Genomic DNA, 21,422 nt, shown 5'->3' with positions numbered 1-21,422 from the left:
ACTCATCTCTATTCAGTACCAATCCTTTTTATTATCTAAAATAGCCTAGAATGCATCACATACTAAAAATCCTCTAAGGAAAAAGTTGTGAAAAAGTTGAACGTATTTAGACTGCGACTTTCTGTGCGACAGTTTTAGATGGGGAAAAACAGCCTAAATATGTCTACTTTATGTTGGCATCCTAAATTAGACATGTTTTTACTTTTTGAAGACATTAGAGGGCAAAGGGTAAATGTGTAAGGGTGTGTAAATGTAGTGTTTTACTCTTTATTTTGTGTAGTGTAGTGTTTTTAGGGTACATGCACACGGGTGGGTTTCCCAAAAAATTTGCCGCAGCTGAATCTCGCAGCAGGAAACTCACTGTAAACCCCCGCCCGTGTCAATGAACTGTATTTTTTTTTTTGCAAAACTACAATTCCCAGAACGCACTTACACACCCGTACATGCTGGGAGTTGTAGTTTCGCCACAGCTGGAGGCACACTGGTGGGGAAACCCTGATTTAGGTATGCCTGCAGCTGTTACAAAATTACAACTCCCATCATTCACAGACTGTCCAGGAATGCGTGTAGTTGTAGTTCTGCAACAGATGTTGCAGAACTACAACTACCAGCATGCCTGGACTCTCTATCTGTCCTGAACTATATTCTTAGTTTATTTATGACTACACCACATGACAATATTTGCTCAGTATCATAATTAAACTTAGAAGACCATCAAAAAAACCTCAACCCCCTGGAGAACTGTACCTGTGAGCCTCCTCCTTCTGCTTCTCCAGCTCAAACAACTTCCGCTCCTGCTCCTTCTGCCTCATTTTCTCAGCTTCAATGTCTTTCTGCTTTTCTAGCTGCTGTTTGCTGTGCATTTCCCGCAGCTCCTAGAAGAGACATTTACTCTGTAACACAAGTTGAAGTTTTTGGAAACAACTAATAAGGAGATTGTTTTTGTACAAACCGTAAAATCTCTTTCTCGTAGCCTTCATTGGGGGACACCAATACTGATCAGTATATGCTCTTGCCACTAGGAGACGCTGACACTAAGAAAAAGTCGGCTCCTCCCTGGCAGGATAAACCCGCCCACTGGAAATGAGGTAATCAGTTTTGTCACAAAGAAGTAGGAGAAGCCACAAAGAAACATGTCCCTAGAAAAGAATCCTGAATAAAAACCCAAGAACCGGAAGAGAGTATCTGGACAAGAAGGAAGAAATGGATGTTTGCGGTGTCCCCCAATGAAGACTACGAGAAAGAGATTTTACGGTGAGTACAAAAAAAAAAAAGAAATCTCCTTTTCTCAGTCGCTCTTAATTGGGGGACACAAATACTGATGGGACGTACCAAAGCAGTCCCCTAGGGTGGAAATAACAACCACCAGAGAAAGGGAAACAGAGCAGAGACCGAACCCACTCGACCATAAGGTCTGCGGATGAGACCCCGGGCCAGAGAAAACAGAGGCCCAGAAACTGAGCTCCCGGAAGATCCACCATCCATGGAGATGGACTAGAACGCCAAAGGAAGGGACCATCCTATGCAAAGACTCTAACCTACGTCCATAAAGAGAGACAAGAAAAAGTAGACTAGGAAGCCAGATGGGCATGGACCATCCCGGAAGGAGGTAGGAAATCAACTTCCAAGGAACACAGAACCAGACAGAGGCTAGCTCAGCTGGAAAATAAAAATGGAAAAAAGGGCACAACAAGAGAACCCCATCCAGAGTCAACTGAATCAAGGGAACATGGCAGAAAAACGCAAGGGAGAGCAGCGTACGCCTCAGCAGAAGACTAGCACAGAAGTTAGAGACCAGAAAACCACTGGAAAAAAAGCAAAAAAAAGACGAAAACCGGCTCTAGAGAGGTCTGGCACATAAGATCAATTACCTGAACATCTGCAGACCCAAAACCCCTGTCCCAGGTCCCCACTGCGAGCACCCGGGAGGCAAAATCAGCTCAACTGGTAGAATCCGGATAACAGGAACGCCCTCCATCTCGGGAGTACATGGACCCGAAGGAGGAGACAGAAGGTAAGAACCGCCAAAAAAGGAGCGGAACGTCCTGAAAAGGAGCATCCCGGAACACTCGAGCGACAGACATGAGAACTGGAGGTTCCCGAGGCACTTGGAAGACGTACATCTGAAGGGTAATGAAACCCAACGTCCACGAAAAACACTCCGGGTGACAAACTTCCGTGTCGAGACAAGAAGAAGTGCGGTACAGAGAGATTGCCCTGCAAATGGGATCGTGGAAAAGTCTGGGCAGGATCGCTACACATGACCTCAACCATCACTAAGGCCCAAGAATCAGAAGGGCCGACCTAGAAGAAAAGGCACGCTACAGCATCCCAGGATAGTGTCCAAGACAAGGAAACTAACCAGTCTTGGACCCCAGTGGTCCGAGTGGACCAAAGCACTGCGAAGCAACATCCCATCCGTACGGGAATGGAGGGGGAACAAAAAGGAACCCAGCTGGGACTCCCATGTTCTGGGCACAGGAAGGTTACCCCAGAAGAGCAAGTGACACTGTCAAAGAGAAGGATGAATAAACCCTCCAAGGAGATTGCGCTGAGGAAGGAGGAGAGCAATGGCAGGACCCAAACAACAGACTGTGCCTAGACTGGCTGTTGCCGAGCCGTACATGATTGCATAAACTCCTCCAACAGAGGAGAGCGCCAAGGCTGCGTGAGCAGCAGTAGATAACCAAGAAACAGGAGGAGAGCCAGGCTGCAACTGTGGGCAGTAAGCACACAAGCATAGACTGCTAAAAGCTCTTCTGAATGGTTGATTGGTTGATGTAAAAAACAGGGCCCAGCCAGATACCCAACCAAATGGTGGGAAGAGAAGAGATGGCTCCATCCTGGTAATAGAAAGCGCTCAGCTAAATAGTCCAATCCCCCCTCACCCCCAGTGAAGGGGAAAACAATGGGTGGTCAAAATGAAACTCAGGCACTGACCATGTAAAGCTCCCTGATCCCCATACACCATGTGGAAGGGGGAATGTCAAGTGCGTCAGGCACTGAAGGAAGAGGGGAATTCCGCCCCACAGCAATAAAACAAAGTACTGGGTGGACAAAGGAACCCTGCGACAACATATCAAGGAATGGAGGATCTAAATTGTGTCCCCAGAGGGATCGGAATCCCAGACACTGGTGCAAGGCAAAGACACAAAGATGTGACGACGACCGCAAGCAAGAAGCACAAGCACACAGCAACCAACAGTGTTGAGAGGAACCCTCATTGGGGTGAAACCCTGGACCAGATGAGCGCCAACGGAGCCATACAGGTATAAAAGGTCAAAGGAGCCCACAGAGAGACACTTTTTGGAACTTCACATGGAATGGGAGTCACCGGACTGCAGACGCGGGAGCGGCAGGAATGGAGAAGGTGACCTGGTGAATCAGAAAACCATGCATACACAGTCTGGCTATCTGGCATAGGGACCATGGACACACTGGGTCCCGCATGTAGAACCACACAATGAAAGTGGGTCACCAGTCTTCAGCCATGAGAGCGGCAGGCATTGTTTATGGCACAGGGAGCAACATGGGGTGATTCACTCTACACCCTTGCAGTGGGTTACCTGAACTTCCGTCCACGTTGTGGGAAGTGTATGGTAGATGACCTGACCTAGCAGTACACCATGCAGACAACCGCCTGGCTGACTGGTAAAAGATTCCTAAATGTACAGGATCCGTCCATCAAACCTTCCAACAAGAAGTGGGGTACTGTAGTGTGGCCGATTGAACGGGCGACCCGGCGGTGTAGGAGACCCAGCAGATGAAAGTCTGGCTGACTGGCATTAGCCCCAGTACCTGCAGGGACCCTCATCCAGGTTCCTGACAACAGCAGAGAGGTAAAGAAAATCTGGCCAGGCCCACGGAAGCCCTGAGATGGGAGACATATGGCGGTGGAAACCGTGCAGACAACGGTCTGCTAAACCAGTACACCTCCAGGCACTGGCGAAAAGGGTAAGACAGCCAGATATGCGAACAATGAGCCCCTCTGTCACATGTGGGAGGGCGGGGAGGCCTAAGAGTCATGGATAGCATCCCCGCTACCCTGGGAGATCGGGGGAGGCTTAGTGGCAGTGGATTGTATCCACGTCACCCCTTATAGGGTCCATAGGACACGTAGGGGCACTTCTTCGGACCCCTCGCACAGCAGAGGGGAACCAGAACTCCAGTCGCAGATGCCTCAGCCACGTGATGAGTGACAGGCGGCAGAGGAACCTATGCAGACCACTGTCTGGCTTACTGGTATGGGTCCATAGAATAAAACAGGTCACTCCATCGGACACCCCGTACTAGTAGTGGGGTGCTGGTATCCAGTCGCGGATGTGGCATCTGTGAGAGGAGTGACAGGCAAGAGGTCCAATCTCTGCCACGCAGGGACACTTCCACCGGTCCTCACACTGGATGTGGGGGAACCGGAGCACTAGCCGCGGATGTGGCAGCCTGTGGAGGAGGGACAGCCAAGGACACCCTCTTGATGGGTGACCAGCGGAATGATAGAAGAGCAACTGCCAAAGCGTCCGTAGCGTCCGTCAAGAATGCAAATGCTTTTGCAAGGGCATTCGGCCAGTGCCATTTACGGTGGGGGAGGTTACTGGAATTCAGCCGAGGGCACGACTGACATGGTATGGCACCCAGCGGTAGGGGAGAACAGTCACTGAATGCATCCCCAGAACTTCTGAGGGATCATCTCTGGCAACGACCCGCCATGGTGGATCGCATAAGCTTACCTGACAGAGCGAGAACCCAGCAGAAAATAGGTATGCTGGAGGCGTACCGTATGTGACTCAAGGTAATGTGCCACATCAGGCCCCTTATGAGGTGATAGAATCAAAGAAGGTGGCCCCATATACAGTCCCTAGAAAAGAAGCCTAGCAGATATTAAGCTGATAATAGCCTGTAATAGCTATTAGATGTCAAGAGGGACCCCACAAGAAGAAATTGAAATGAAGGCACAATTCAATTAATGACCACAGGAGGGCGCCAAACAACACCAAATGGTCAGAGTAACTAGAAGCACTTTAAAAATAGTTTTTTTTATGTGTGTGTGATTGTACTGAACATGGCAGGAAGAAAGCGTGGGGAGCCAAGTTCCCCGCGCTGTAAGAGGCCGCACGAACCCTTAAGGGAGAGGGGCTAGGACGCCCACACCAAGAGCAGCACGCATGCTGGCAGCCCTAGGAGCGGTGACGGCTCGGAGAAGCGCCTGGTAAGCAGCCGCACAGCTCAGAGGTCAGGGGAGCGGGTCGGCTGGAAGAGCTCCCACCGAGCTGCGCTTAGGGAGGCCAGAAGTACCGCTCTATGGAGTGCTGCCGACCTCTGCAATGGTGGAGGGAAGGAGCTAGGCGCTGCTGGAGGCGCACAGAATAACTGCCGCGGGTACGTACCCGCCGGCCATAAGAATGACCCGTACAGCGTGTGCACCTGGAGAGGAGGTGCTGCCTGGCCTCCCAGTTCGCGTGCTGGCTGAGGGAGTGAAGAAGGGCAGAGCCACACGCCGCCCTAACCCCCTGAAACCCCCGCCAGATAAATACCCCCTACACGTTCCGTCACTGATGGTGACTTCCTCACCCCTGAGGAAGTCACCATCAGTGACGGAACGCGTGGGGTTCTCTTTGGGATCCCGTCCCATGTAATATTATACCTTGCTGTTCCTCCGTCTGTGGTTTGTTATAACCTTTGATTTACCTTGTTTGTGTATTGAATTAATTGTGGCAGCTCCTGTATTATTGTGCTATATATCCGAGTAGTCATATAGTGCTATACAATATTTATTCAGTATACCATAGTGCAATTGTTATTTATATTGCTGTGATATTTGTGAACAATTGGGAATTACAGCAATAGGATACCATTTATTTGAGGACAAGGTCTGTGGAGAGAGGGGGTTTATGGCCCTTCTCCCATGTTGTGTTTTGCTCTTTATGAGAAATTTAAAAAAAATGTTATGTCCTTTTTGCTTATGTATTTGTATTTATGTGAACATTACTAAAAAAAAAGGAATTGCACATGATCTTTTGATCTATAGGTGTGCGCTTTGTACAGTGATAACTATACTCACCTCAGCCGTCTTCAACCAGCTTATGGCCACGCTGCATCATACCAGGCTAACATAGCGGGGCGAGCAGGGGCAGTGGGGGACCCGAACCCAGGATACAACCTCCAGGCGCTGGCCATTGGCGATAAGGGGTTGACGGCCCATACGCTTATGTTCCGTGCCCCTTTGTCGTATATGGGGCAACAGATAGCGCCATGCTCCTAAACCCCCACCTGAAAAAGGGAAACAAAAGGGAAAAAAAAAAAAAAAAAAACTAACTTAACAGCCCTTACTAGAAAATAATAAAAAAGACCAGGTTTGAGGAGCTCCCAGACCTGTGTCTTGCCTCCTATTGACACTAGCTAAAAACTGGTTACCTCACTTCCAGTGGGTGGGTTTATCCTGACAGGGAGAAGCCAATTTTTTTTCCTAGTGTCAGCGCCTCCTAGTGGCAAGAGCATATACCCATCAGCATCTGTGTCCCCCAATGAAGAGCGACCGAGAAAAAGAGTTATTAGTCAGAGACTAACATTGAGCAAATGGTGGCCATAGGTACTGGGAGGATGATATGGGTACCTCACAGTACAGTGGGGAAATGGAATTGTTGTTATCTTTCAATGTATACACAATAAGTCATAACATATCATGTAGATTCCTGTGTGCTGCCAGAAGAGCTCTGCCCCACCAAGTTCCAGACTCCACAAGACCTCAACAGATGTCCTATATGGCACCAAGTCGTTCTCAGGAGATCCTTTAAGTTGTGAGATATGGCCTCCATGGATCGGACTTGTTTCTCCATCACATTTTGCAGATGATCAATCTAATCTGGACGATATTTGCTGGGTGGCCAGGGCATTAATGTGCAGAGAGAGGCCACTGCCATAATGGAATCCTGATGTCATGTGTGGGGGGGGGGCTTGTATCTACAATGTTTATGTAGGTGGTATGTGTCACAGTAAAATCCACAAGAGGCCAGGACCCAAGAACTTGGAAGCAGGAAAATTGGGCCATCAGAGTACACATCAATTTCATGAACTGACTGGTCACTTGCCAGTAAGCAGGGACCGCACATCAGTGACCCCTCACAGTCAGTGCATATCAGTGTGGACCTGGTAATGGCCAGAACTTCAATACAGTGGTCCCCCGACATACGATCAATTCAACATACAATGCTTCTGTGTGTCATTGCTAAAACGGCTATCCGGCAGCGCTGGCTGCTTTAGCTGCCGCCGGATAGCGGTTTAATGTGCCCCGCTGATGTATATTTACATGTCCCCGCCGCTCAGGCCCGTCATTTTGCCGTTCCTCTGTGGTCGCCGCCATCACGCCGCCCAATAGGAGCTGCGATGTGATGACGGAGAGTGACGGCACAGGGCAGTGGCGACGTAGTGATACGGCATCGGAGGAGTGTCGAACAAACGATAGTTCGTCTGGAACCAATTACCATCGTTGAGGGACCACTGTAGTAGTAAAAATAAATGTCAACCCCGTTTTTATAAATCAAAGGGGTTATCTGGGATTAGAAAAAGAGAGCTGATTTCTTCTTTGAAGTTGTAATACTACACACAACCTAAGGACAGGTGTAGTGCTGTTTTAGAAGAAACTGACTTTTTTTTTTATTCCTGGATAACCCCTTTAACAAACAGGAGTGTAAAGCACAAGGCTGGACGCCGTTCTCCACCAGAGAGAACGGAGATGTAATATCACAGCTATTACCTTAAGCTGGTTATTAAAGACATCAATCTCCTGAAGTTTCGCCCGGGTTTCTTTCTCCACTTCATACAGCTGGTCTCGGAGTTGTTGGCGACCAAGTTCCTTGGCTTCCAAAGCTCTCTTTAGTGTAAGGAGGGAATCTCCTGGGGACAAAGAAGAACACTTCTCTTTAATACAACCCTGTCAGCCACAGAGCAGCCCTAACAATTCATTTACATGCCTGGATACTATGTTATATATAATCAACCTTGAAAGTGACATTATAAATATAGGTGTCCATTATATGTAAATAAATTATGTGGTTTTGGGAGATCTAAACATACTGCACAAGACCAACCAGACAGGGTGCTTTGCTGTCCCGCTAGCAAAAAACGAAGTTAAAAAGACGTTGTTACATTTAGACAGTATTCATACATAAGATCCTATTACAGGGTGACACCATTAGTATGAGCTTTAATACTTTGCTGGGCCATAATAATAAAGCACAGGCTAAAGTACCTGTGCCATACTATAAGGGCACTCTGATGGGTGGGCGCTGTCACTGTGCCTAAGCAATCCACAGCAGGTGCCTCGCTCTAATGCACACTCTGATCCCTGCAGTTTAACCTCCTAGATGGTTAAATACCACTGTAGCCAATGATATGATTGAGTGTAACACTGCAGTGTGTTATTGGTTTCTAATTTTTGGGTACTATTATTTTGGTGAAAGGGAAATACGTGTGATCACCTATGATAGTTTTGGTAGTACAGGAAAAGAGTGAGCACATCCTGGTGTTAAGAAAGGGGCAAATAGTGGCGACCAGACAATGTTGGCAATGGCGTGGAATCACGGCAGGGGACTACAGATTTCTCTATTGACTGTCTCTGAAAATTCCTACACCACAAGCACCGATCCCAGAGCAAAGCTAAGTGGTGCCAAGCAGAAACAAACAGGCACAGTGACTACCTAAATGCGGCTGATCGTTTGTTAGAGGGGGTCTCAGGAGCCAGACCTTTATGAACCAAAAACTTGTGGCATATCGTATGATGGCAGGAGTTCTTAAAAAAAATAAAAATAAATAAAAACATGTACCCTTTAAGGCCATGTTTTCCAATCAGTGTGCCTCCAGCTGTTGCAAAACTACAACTCCCAGCATGCCGGGAGTTGTAGTTTTGCAACAGCTGAAGTCACACTGATTGGGAAACACTGCCTAAGAGGCCTCAATATACTCACTGTGCAAACTGTTCTGTTGAACCTGCTTTAGCTGGTCATTGAGTAACTGCTTCTCAGGAATCAATTTTCCAAGCAGCTGCTGAGACTCCTAGAAAGGAAAAAAGTAGATTTTTTTATGCTTACCGTAAAATCTCTTTCTCGGAGGATCCATTGGGGGACACAGAGACAGTGGGTACATCTTGCTGACACTAGGCATACAAAAAGAAAGTCGGCCCCTCCTGGCAGGATATACCCCGCCTACTAACCCTGAGCCTATCAGTTTAGTCCCAAAGCAGTAGGAGAGGACAGTCAGAGAAAGAAACCAGCAGGTGTCCGAGGGAACCAGACATAAAAGGAACCGAAAACAACCCCTCGGACAGAAAACTGAACCATAGCAACAAACACAAATGGTGGTGCTGTGTCCCCCAATGGACCCTCTGAGATCCATTACAGTAAGCATAAAAAAATCTACCTTTCTTGGTCGGCTCCATTGGGGGACACAGAGACTGTGGCACGTACCAAAGCAGTCCCTGGGGTAGGAAAAATACCCAACTCAGAATCAGGTAGAAGACTGAGTCACTGCCGCCTCTAACACTTTGCGACCCAAACCAGCGTCAGCTGAAGCAAAGGTGTGCACCTGGTAGAATTTAGTGAAAGTGTGCAAGGACCACCAGGTGGCCGCCTTACAGACTTGCAAAGCCGTAGCCCTATTGCGGAGCACCCAAGAAGCCCCAACGGAACACGTGGAATACGCAGTCACCTTAAAATGTGGGACTTTCCCTTTACGACGGTACAATTGCGAGATGGCAGAACGGATCCACTGCGAAATGGTCGCCTTGGGTCGGAAGACCCTTGCGACCACAATCACAAAGAAGGAGTCACCCTGCCGAAAGGAGGAGGTGACTGAAAGATAGATCCGGACCGCTCGAACAACGTCCAGGCTATGTAGGGAACGCTCCTTAGCGTTGGATGGAGACAGACAAAATGAAGGAAGAACGATCTCCTCGTTCATGTGAAAGGGGGAAACCACCTTGAGCTAGAAGGAGGGAGGCGGCCGAAAAACCACCTTGTCCTGATGAAGGACCAAGATGGGAGAGCGACAAGAGAGAGCTGTCAGCTCGAAGACCCTCCTAATGGAGGTAATCGCGATGAGGATGGCGACCTTCCATAAAAGGATGCGAAGAGAGGTGTCCCGGAGAGGTTTGAATGGAGCTTCCCTCAAAACGCTAAGCACCAGGTTGAGATCCCAAGAAGGAGTGGGAGACCTGAAAGGCGGTGCCGCATGGGCCACGCCCTGCAGGAAAGTGAGGACATGAGAATTGGAAGCCAACGGCCGCTGAAACAGAATAGAAAGAGCTGACACTTGACCTTTAAGAGAGCTGAGTGCCAAGCGCTGATCCAGACCGGATTGCAAAAAAACAAAAAGGCACGGAAAGGAGAAAACGACCGGGGAGACGGACCGAGCCTCACACCACCGGAAATAAGCCTGCCAAAGTGCAGTGGTAAATCCTAGCGGAGATAGGCCTCCAAGCCCGAAGCATGGTGTGAATCACCCCGGAAGAAAACCCCCAAGCTTTCAAAACCGCGGTTTCAACCACCACACCGTCAAATGCAGCGACAGTAAACTGGGGTGGCAGAGAGGACCCTGGGAGAGAAGATCGGGGCGAACTGGAAGATGCAGTGGTACATCGGCGACCAGCCGAATTACGTCGGTGTACCACGCGTGTCTGGGCCAGTCTGGAGCCACCAGAATGGCTGGAACGCCCTTCGCCTTGAGTTTCCTCCCACGGGATGACAAGTGCGCCAAAAGCCAGAGGGTCTTGTGACTTTGCGACAAAGCAAGGAACTTGTCTGTTGTGGTGAGACGCAAAGAGATCCACGTCCGGGATCCCCCAAAGATTGCAGATCTGCGCAAATGCCTCCGGATGGATAGAAAAGTAGCTTGAGGTCCAGAATGGGATGGGCAGAGCCCTAAAAAATGTGAGTAGAACCCCGAAAAACGCTCCCCTGGAGGAACTGGCACAATCACTCCCTGAGTGAGGAGGGTACTTAAAGCGACCTGAAAGGCCGCCGCCAAAGAAGGGGAACCAGGAGGGCAGGATCGGAAGAAACGATCACGATCAAGGGAAGCAAACTCTATCCAGTAACCATCGGATAGGACGTCCTGGACCCAGGAGTCCTGTGCCTGCGCTAGCCAAACGGCCCAGGAAGACCGCTCCAAAGCAGATGCCACTGATCTGGAGACCTTCGCCATGTCGGAGATCGACTGAGAAAGGGAAGAAACCCACTCTGGGGAAGAAGCGGACACCGCGCGGTCCAGGGGGACATCCTGAGAGATAGACACAGGAGGGATGGTGCGTGTGGTGGAGCAGACGGGTCAGGTGTATTTAGTGGAACCACAGGGCATTTTGGTCTTGCAGCCCACGCAACAGTAGTAGGTGACTAAGGCTGTGGTCGCCTGTCTGGGGGGAGGTTTGGTTCTGGGGTCAGACATAAGTGCTAGTAAGGAAGCAGTCAGCAAATAAATTGGAGCAATCTCAACCAGGTCCTGTGCCCCGCAGCTGGTGCTGAGAAGCAGGCTGTAGCTATCTTGTGTCCAGAGATGAAGAGGCAGGCAGCCACTGAGGTGAAATGGGCATAGAGCAGGAAGGAGGGAGGAGAGAAGCAGGCTGCACTGACCAGGGTGGTGGGCTCCGCACCCACATGGACCCCATTGGAAGAGGAAAGGGAGGGGTACAGAAGCTGACCCCCCCAAAGCGTGCGTACTGAGAATCGGTGACCCCTGGTGCGTGCGCTGATAAGACTATTGGCTGACAGCAGGAGGAGGCTGGGAGCCCCGCCAGCATGCACGATGCGAAGAGTGGGCGGAGTTAAATGCCGAACCAGGCCGCAGCCTCAATTAATTTCCTGCTCGCCGCGAGACTTGCCCGAGAAGCAGGTGAAAATTAAAGTAAACTGTGGAGCTGGCCGCGCAACCGCAGCCCAGCTGACAGGCGCTGCGTTCGGCGCTCCGGAGAAGAATGAAAGTGAGTAAGCAGTGTCGGGGATGGCGAAGGGGAGGGGGAGGAGTACTGCCCCGCGGTCCCCGGAGTCCTGACACTGCGATAAAAAGACCGGAGCCTATATCCCTGCCCCCGACAAATAATAAAAATGAATAAAAAAATGAATGAAAAATCCCCCTGGGGCCCCCTAAGTAAGGAAGGAAGAAGAAGGGGGAGAGGGGGGGGGGGAATATACTTACCCAGTGCAGCACATACTCCCCTAAGATGTCTTCAGCCAGCTATTTGTCACCTTCATCACGTCAGGCTGAGACAGTGGGACAAGCAGGGAGGGTAGGGGGACCCGGACCCAAGGTGCAACTCCAGGCGCTGGCAGTTGGTGGGAAGGGGTTAATGGTGCATACTCTATGCCCCCATGCCCTTTAGCCACATATGGGGGAACGGGTTGCGCCATGCTCTTGAACCCCCACCTAAAAAACAAGAAATAAAAAGGACAAAAGAACCTTCAACAGGCCCTAGCTATAAAATAAAAAAGAAGACCAGGTCTGGAGAACTCCAGACCTGTGTCTGCCTCCTACTGACACTAAGCTAAAACTGATTAGCTCAGGGTCAGTAGGGGAGGGGCCGACTTTCTTTTTTGTATGCCTTGTGTCAGCCTCCTAGTGGCAGCAAGATATACCCACGGTCTCTGTGTCCCCTAATGGAGCCGACTGAGAAAACATTGGTTATAATCTGTAGAATAAATAAATAAAAAAATTACAAGCAAAAGGAAGGAAATTTGCAGGCGTAAGTGATAAACGAAAATGCCAGCATTTTCAATTAACTTTTTAGCCCTCAAAACTGCTGACATTCTCTTTAAAGGAAAACTGTCACCCATTCACTCATACTAAACCCAATACACCGGGGGTTATAGTGTAGGTGAACATGAGACCGGTGCGGGTTTCTGACCTATATAGGTACCTGCATTTCGGCGCCTGGTCCCTCTGCAGTTCGGCTTCTTCCAGCTCTAAATTGCGCGCTGGAGGCGGGCCTGCTGGCTAGATTTGCATATTCATGGGCGCTGGTTGCGTGACCCGCAGCCATGAATATTCAAATCCAGTTGGCGGGCCCGCCTTCAGCGCACAATTCAGTTCTGAAAGAAGCCGAACTTCAGAGGGACCGGGTGCCGGAATGAAGGTACGTATATAGGTGAAAAACACTGCAATGGTCTCCTGTTCACCTACACTATAACCCGGTGTATCGAGTTAAGTGTGGGTGAAGGGGTGACAGTTTTCCTTTAAGGGTAGAGTCACGCGTAAGGGATCCGCAGCGTATTTTAAGCTGCGGATCTGCCGGTGACCCGACCCATAGTGTGCCTCCAGCTGTTACCCTGCAGTTGGCAACAGCTGGAGGCACACTATGAGTCGGGTCACCGGCGGATCCGTAGCATAAAAAACGCTGCAGATCCATTACGTGTGATCCCACCCTAACAGACTATGGGCTCATTCACATTACAGAAATTCTAAACAGAATTTCCATGAAGATTGCAGCAGCCTTCTATAAATCTCAATGGGATGCTGCTTAGTTAACATGCCAAAGGTTCCAAAAGAGAGCGTCCAACAAGGAATTGTATTCAGGCAGAAGATATAACACGTTCAAACATCCGTCTGTCAATGGCACAGTGCTGTTAAGCGCCGATGAAAGATGGCACAGATCGCCGAATGTCCTCTGTGTGAATTGTATGCTGCTATTTGATACTTGTGTCATTTGGACATTGAGCTGCTGAAGCGCTGTGGAAGTTGCCCTTGCTGAGATGATTCAAATGACTCTTTATTGATCTTAGTACCCAAGAGGTTAGTTGTGGTGAAATATAGGCTACTGAATTATTATAAGATAAGAGGTTGGTAGAGGTGACTCAAGTCAATATAACAAATACTTGGTATATACTAATATTAACTTTAAATTACTTCTGAATAGTAATAGGATAAAGTAGAATAGAGGAGCAGGTACAACTCATGTGAGAATTGACAAAGACTTGCAAGAACCAAACCCAAGCAGACGCAGGGTAACATAGAAGCATCACACAAATGACCACGTTACATACCTGAAGCTGCTGCTGGAGATGAGTAATTTCTGCGATCCTCAGCTCACGGGACTTGTTTGTACTTTCTATCTCTTGACGCTGTGTAGTGAGACGATATCTGATGTCTTGAAGTTTTCCTTCCAGCTGATGCTTTTTGTCATTCTATAAGAAAAACAACATAATAGATTTTTTAATTTTTTTTTTTTATTGGTGGTTTAATTTTAATGTTATTAAAAGGGCCAGCAAAAGACAACTTATCACCTATCCACTGCATAGGGGGTCAGTGTCTGATGACCAGGGTTCTGAACACTGGGATCCCCCGCAATCTTCTGAATGAACCCTGGCTCTCTGAGTGGAGCGCATGCTGCCGAAAAGCACCAAAGAGACTGTACATAGAAATGAATGGAGTCTGTGCTGTCTGCAGCACACGCTCCTCAGAGAGTCCCATTTAGGAGATTGCAGGGGGGGGGGGTCCCTGCGGTTGGGATGTAGACCTCTTCCTGGTGTAAGCAGATTCAGTATAAGCAGTGGGGACACCACAGCACTGTATAGAGACCAGCATGATAGGGAGCAGCTGATAATCTCCGATGCCCCCCGCAGCTCCTGCAGGCTATACCAGATTCTCAGTATTGGGGGAGGTACAGCAGGACATATAATGGGGAGAGGAATATTTTTACATGGGACTGTATGCTGGAGGGGCTGGGGAGTTGAGAGAGATGCTATTTACATAGGACTGCTGGAGGGGCTGATAGGAGGAGAGTTATGTTATTTACATGACAGTACTCATAGGTGTTTGTTGGGACAAAAATTCAGCAGAAAAACAAACCATTGTTTCCTATAAACATTGAGTTAAAAAAAATCTGACGCAGGTATCCCTTTAAAAATTTCCACCATTTGGTCATGGACTGAGAAGCATTGGGTTCTGTGATTTAAAGGGAAACTGTCACTTTTTTTAAAATATATAAATAAAATGGTTATATAAAATAAGTTAAGTTAATTTGCGAGACCAGATTTTCAGCAGTGTAGCTCCCCCTGCTTGTCAACAGAGGGAAATATGACAAGTTATTTAATTTTTCATATTTTGTGATAAGTAAAAATGTTTTTAAATATTTCCAAAAATATTTTAAAATGTGAAAACATTATTTAACCTCTTTAAAAAAAAAAATTTTTTATAACATTTGGTGACACATTCCCTTTAACTTACTAAAGCTTCTAGCTCAAACTCAAGAGTCTTCTTTTTTGCTTTCAAGACAACGATATCCTCTTGTTCCCTGTTCCTTTGATTCAAAAGCTCCTGCCGCCGGTTCCGTTCCCACTCTAGTTGTCGCTGACGTTCTAGCTCTCGCTTTGCAGCCTGATTAGGAGACAAATGTCGAATGAGAAAGCAGCGATATGCAACTTCCATGTTACCCTTTTGTGCCTTGACAATTTTCATTCTATATACATTTCCAAACCCCAAAAGCCTAGTGCGTTACACTCATGGGCACCCGCAATTTTGCATCAAATCCTAGGACCTAGGTTTTTTTTAAAAGCATATAAAGTCATATTTGATTTTAAAACTAAACGATCAGTTCCTTACCCAGGCAATATTTCAGCTCGAAGGCTTCAATGTAACCTGTAACCTCGCATGGTTTCATTAGGGTTTATTCAGTTTTAGCGTTGCCAGGATTTTTATTTTTGTACTGCATAAGAACCTGTTTGATTCACCTCATCAATATAGTAGACAGACCCCTGGCCAGGACTTGTAAACCGTAATACGGATGCAAAATGTGTCCATTGTATACTGGTGTTAACCTTACCAATTCCCTGTGATTAAAGGGGTACTCCAGTTAACACTTACCCCCTATCCACATCATAAAAAAATTTGAACGACAAGGGTCAAGACAGCATGGGCCTTTCCACAATCTCCGAAACAGGGCCCGGCTGCTAACCGCCCTTAGAGCAGAGCAGCCCCACCCTCAGACGTGCGGAAGTGGCGGCCTGCTTAGCCAATTACTAGGTGCGAAGGGACCACCTTCTCAGCTGGTGGTTAGCTGAGTGGTTAGTCACTCCCGCACGTATTTGAGGGTGAGGGTCGCTCTGCTCTGAGGACGGGCGAGTAACTGGGCCTCGTTCCGGTGATCACGTGGGGTCCCATCAGTTGGACTCCCCAGTGGTCAAACACTTATACCCTATCCCAAAATTTTAGTACACAGAGACTAAAAACAAAACAAAATCAAACAAAAAAAAAAAATCTGTTACCTCTCTCCTCTCTATTTCTTTCCTCCTCTCCTCTTCTCGTTGCCTCTCCAGCTCTCGCTGCTTTTCTAACTGTTTCTCCAGCTCTTGTTGCCGCTTCCGCTCCTGTTCCTGGCGCTCCCGCTCTTTCCTCTCCTGCTCGGCCCTTTCCAGCTGAGCCAATCTCTCCTGCTCTTTGCGCTGCTGCTCCAGTAGAGCCTGCCGCCTCTTCTCTAACTCAAGGTTCCCACGCTCAAAGTTTTCCCTCTTCTTATCTTCAAACGTCACTGTGAGGATAAACAAGCGCGGTTATGGGTGCTCGATGTGTGACTACTGGCAACATCTTCTAGTCATTAAAGCAGAAGCTTCAGGCTGTCTTATGTCATTAGGAACCTTGCTTTGCATATTTCATTTGATGTGCTTTGCTTTCTCCTTTGTTAGACTACATTGCCCTACCACATAAGCATAAATAGTGAAATATCAGTTCACCAATATAAATAGGACGCTACTTCTTGCATCAATCTAAACCAAATATCAAAAGGTAGAACTGCATACAACATAATTTTAGTTAAAATAAATAAATAAATAAAATCAACCCCTTGCCGCAAATGGACGTTCATAAACGTCCATTTCCGGCTACCGAGGTATGACGGTGCTCAGCAGGTGGGCGCGCATCATACCCAGTGGGGCCCGGTTGCTATAACCAACCAGGACCCATGGCTAAGGCCGGACATCGCCGATCGGGCTGATATCCGGCATTAACCCTTTAGACGCAGCGATCAAACTTGTTCGCCGCGTCTAAAACAAAAGTAAACATTGCTGGTTAGCTCAGTGGTGCCGTTCGGGACAGCCGCGGTGAAATCGTGGCATCCCAAACAGCTTGCAGGACGAGAGGAGGATCCCTACCTACTTCCTCGCTGTCCGATCACCGAATGACTGCTCCGTGCCTGAGATCCAGGAAGGAGCAGCCAAGCGGCAGAAACACTGATCACTGCTATGCTATGGCGTAAGTACTAGTGTAAGAGATCATTGTAATGCATGTTATAGTCCCCCCCTATGGGAGCTATAACATTGAAAAAAAAAAAAGTTAATAAGATGATTTAACCCCTCCCCTAATAAAAGTTTGAATCACCCCCCTTTTCCCATTTAAAAACTAAAAACAGTGTAAATAAAAATAAACATATGTGGTATCGCCGCGTGCGTAAATGTCCGAACTATAAAAATATATTGTTAATTAAACGGCACGGTCAATGGCGTACGCGCAAAAAAATTTCAAAGCGCAAAAAAATTTTTATATCATGAAAAAATTGCGATCAAAAAGTCAGATGAATACGATGGGGACGTGGCCTGCATGTGGAGCTGAGCGGTCGCACTGCTGCCGAGCTCCCGCTCACCCTGTACATTTCTCCTGTAAAAGACCCCCTGACCCACGGTACCTTTGACCGGAGGGTGCTTTGGGACTCCTGGGACGCAGGTGCTGCCGGCAGTGAGAGTGCACGGACTCTGCTAATATACTTAACCCCCTCTGTGCTGGACTGTGCTGCTGTTGCTGTAAGGGCTCTAGCGCTGCTGACTGGCCCCTTCCTGCTGCCGCATTTCTTGCTGTGGAACCTCTTGCTATCCAATATACCATTATGGGAGGCTCAAGGGGTAGATCCAAACGCAACAAGTCGGGCATTGGGGTGTTTCTTCCTCCTGGGGAAGACTATGCTTCTTCTGATGACGGTCTCTCTGAAGCTAGTGGTTGCTCCCGAAGGGAATCTGTGCCCCAGACCCCTCTATCTACTGAAGTAGAGGCCAATGCTGCTAAGGCGCTAAGTCAGTCCTCCAGATCTGAACGGCCGTCGGGCAGTGCTGTGCCTTCGCCTCTTCCCTCTCTGGATAAGATACCATATGATGGGGCTCTCTTGGACTTGCGCTTTACGGAGATTCTGTCCACTATTACTTCCTGTCATACATCTATGATTTCAAAGGTGGACGAGCTTCGTCAAGAATTCGTCCTCCTGCGACATGAGAATCAAAAGCTGCGAGAACGCACAAAGGAGGTGGAGAATAGGGTCTCTATGGTTGAGGATGCCCTACGCCCTATTCCTCAACAAATTTCTGATATGCAGTGGCAACTCCATGGAGTGGCGGATAGAGCGGATGACTTTGAAAACAGACTACGGCGCAACAACGTTAGGCTGGTGGGCCTTCCCGAAAAGGCAGAGGGGTCGGATCCCGTAGCGTTCTTGGAGTCCTGGCTGTGAGAGTTGTTGACTGCGGACACTTTTTCTCCCTTCTTCTGTGGAAAGGGCCCATAGGGTCCCCGCAAGACCTCCGGTGCCGGGGGGGCCCCCATGACCATTTCTAGCGAAGATTCTCCACTTCAAGGATAGAGACGTGATCCTGAGAGCTGTGAGGATCAAAGGGGAGGTGCTCTTTGGCGATAGCAGGGTCTCCTTCTACCCGGACTTCTCCGTGGAATTGAGGAAACAGCGCACACAGTTTACCGAAGTCAGGGCTACACTCCGTTCCAATGGGTATCGGTATACCATGCTGTATTCGGCCCGGTTGCGGGTGGGGGATGGACCCACCACCAGATTCTTCACTTCCCCTGTGGAGGCGCTACAGTGGGCGGAGGCGGCGCCTAGAGCGGCTCAGCCACCTGACTGATTTATCGGATGGACTGCTTAACCTTCTTAGTTAGTTAAATAGCGGATAGGCTGTCAGTGTTAGCTGTCCGAGGTTCGAGTTTTCCCTTAGGGATTCCCTGGCTAGTGGGTCAGGGGTTAATGTTTTGTATTTTATGGGTGGGCGGGAGGTGGCGGTTGGAAGTTGTACGTAGCTCCCGCACTCGCCTGATACGTATTTTGGTTCGGGGTATAGGTCTACACAGGTTTAGTTATTGTTAGACAGGGAATTGTTTAGGGGATTTTTGTTCTTGTTGGTTGGAAGGTTGTTGTATATGTTGTTTGTCTGTGCTGTCTTCGTCTCAGCGAGTGTCTGTTTGTCGGGTGAGTGGGGTGTGTGTGGTCCCGGTGCTCGATCCTCCCTGATCCTGGTCGGGGGATGGTTTATCCTGGTTCTTCTATGTGCTCTTTATCCAGATGGGGACTCTAAAGGTGGTTAGCTGGAATGTCAGGGGGTTGAATTCCAAGTTTAAAAGGGCCCTTTGTCTTGATTTTGTTAAGCGTCAGTCTCCTCACATTATCTGTCTGCAGGAGACTCACATTACGGGTCAGAAGATCTTGGCCCTTAAACGGGTCTGGATTGCGAGGTGTTATCATGCTACCTAATCCACTTATGCTAGGGGGGTTTCTGTGCTTATTACTAAATCCCTGCCGTTGGTTGTCTCTCGGGTATCCTGTGATCAATTTGGGAGGTATGTCCTTTTGCACTGTTCTATGGGGTCTGTCTCTTTTGTACTTGTTGCTGTGTATGTGCCCCCTCCCTTCCAAGTTTCAGTCCTGGAGCTTATTACTAATGAACTGCTTTCTTTTCCCTCTGACCCTGTTCTTTTTGTAGGCGATTTCAACGTGGTTCCTGATCCAGTCCTCGACCACACCACGGCTATTGACCAGGGCTCCTCTGCATTCAATACTTGGCGACTGGTGTGGGGCTTGACCGACCTCTGGAGATGGAAGTACCCTGCAGGGTCCTCATTCTCCTTTTACTCTGCGGCCCATAGGATGTTTTCTCGCATTGACCTGGCTTTGGCATCCGAGGATGAGCTTCCGAGGATGAGACGTTTCCTACACCTCTAGGGGGATCTCAGACCACTCTGCCCTGCTAGTTGTTCTCCATTTAGGCCCTGCCCCACCTTCCCGTATTTGGCGCATGCACCCTGGCTGGTTACAGGCTGAGGCGGTAGTGGAGGCTCTTGGGGTAGCCCATGCGGACTACTGGGAACACAATACAGACTATCCGGATGCCTTGGTTCAGTGGCATGCCTACAAGGCCACGATAAGGGGTGCTTTTATTGCAGGGGGGGCGGGTCAGAGGAGAAGTAGGTCGGCCATGGAGGTAGCTCTCTTGCAGAGGGTAGGGGTTCTGGAGGCGGAGTATATTAGGAATCCGTCACCTCAGGCCGAAAGGGAGTGGGCCAAGGCTCAGCGTTCCTTATTAGTCGTCCAGAAAGACAGGGTTCAACTGAAGTTAGCGGATAGGGAGGCTGCTATGTTTGCCTTTGGTGATAAGAACGGTAAACTATTGGCCTATTTGACCAGGGCCTCCCGCCCAACAGCCTCTATTCCTTGTGTTATGAGAAGTGATGGGGTGGTGGTTACGGCTCCATCTGAGATAAATGCAGTCTTCCAGGACTTTTATTCCTCCTTATATGTTGCCCCCTCGGTGCCCTGTCAGGGGGAGATTCTCTCCTTCTTCCAGGGCCTGGCTCTTCCCTCGCTTACGCGGGCTCAGGCGGAGGCATTAGATGCCCCTTTTACTTTGGAGGAGGTAGCTCAGGCTATTAAGGATCTTCCTGGGGGAAAGACTCCGGGGTTAGATGGGCTGGTGGGTGATTGGTACAGGATGAATGAGGAGCGTCTGGCCCCTATTCTGTGTAATTTGTTCCACTCTATTGCCGATGCTGACTCCCTTCCTGATTCTATGAGGGTGGCGCTCATCGTGGTACTCCCTAAGCCTGGGAAGGATCCAGTGCTCCCTGGCTCCTATAGACCTATTTCCCTTCTGAATGTCGATATTAAACTTATGGCTAGAGTTATGGCTACCCGATTGTATGGCATCATTGGTGCTATCATTCATCCTGACCAAACGGGGTTTATGCCGGGCAGGGCTACAGATGTGAATGTGAAACGTTTGCAGCTTAACATAGCGGAAGTGGATAGGGGCTTTCCCTCGGGTGTGGTCGTGAGTCTGGATATCTATAAAGCCTTTGACTCAGTTTTGTGGCCCTATCTGTGGGAGGTGTTGGGGGTGTTTGGGTTTGGCCCCCGATTTTGTGCTTGGGTTCGCCTGCTCTATGATAAGCCTAGGGCTAGGATCCGTACTAACTTAGACATTTCAGCCCCATTCTCTCTGGGTAGGGGGACGAGACAAGGGTGCCCGCTTTCTCCCTTCTTATTTGCGCTGGCGATTGAGCCATTGGCGGCTCCTATTCGGAAGGACCCGAGTATTTGTGGCATACCCAGGGGGTCTATAGTTGAGAAGGTCTCCCTCTATGCTGATGATACTTTGGTGTATATGGATGATGCGGAGGGCTCC

The 21,422-nt window shown here is 48.8% G+C and overlaps 1 protein-coding gene across 6 annotated transcripts in view; it reads right to left on the bottom strand.

The window, feature by feature from the left end:
* Nucleotides 1-21,422, bottom strand: part of ITSN1 (intersectin 1) — a 193,420-nt gene that overhangs the window by 77,053 nt on the left and 94,945 nt on the right. For all 6 annotated transcript variants that reach the window (XM_056559559.1, XM_056559560.1, XM_056559563.1 and 3 more), the window contains 6 exons: nt 16,242-16,504; nt 15,205-15,354; nt 14,022-14,162; nt 8,961-9,048; nt 7,751-7,890; nt 748-875 (listed from right to left, as the gene is read on the bottom strand). In XM_056559559.1, coding sequence (XP_056415534.1) covers nt 748-875; nt 7,751-7,890; nt 8,961-9,048; nt 14,022-14,162; nt 15,205-15,354; nt 16,242-16,504 — 910 coding nt within the window. The remainder of the gene's footprint in view (nt 1-747; nt 876-7,750; nt 7,891-8,960; nt 9,049-14,021; nt 14,163-15,204; nt 15,355-16,241; nt 16,505-21,422) is intronic.

The sequence above is a fragment of the Hyla sarda genome, chromosome 2 (assembly GCF_029499605.1).
Source record: "Hyla sarda isolate aHylSar1 chromosome 2, aHylSar1.hap1, whole genome shotgun sequence".
Classification (NCBI taxonomy): Eukaryota; Metazoa; Chordata; class Amphibia; order Anura; family Hylidae; genus Hyla; species Hyla sarda.
Note: the sequence above shows the minus strand (reverse complement) of the source record. Positions and strands in the feature narration are given on the sequence as shown.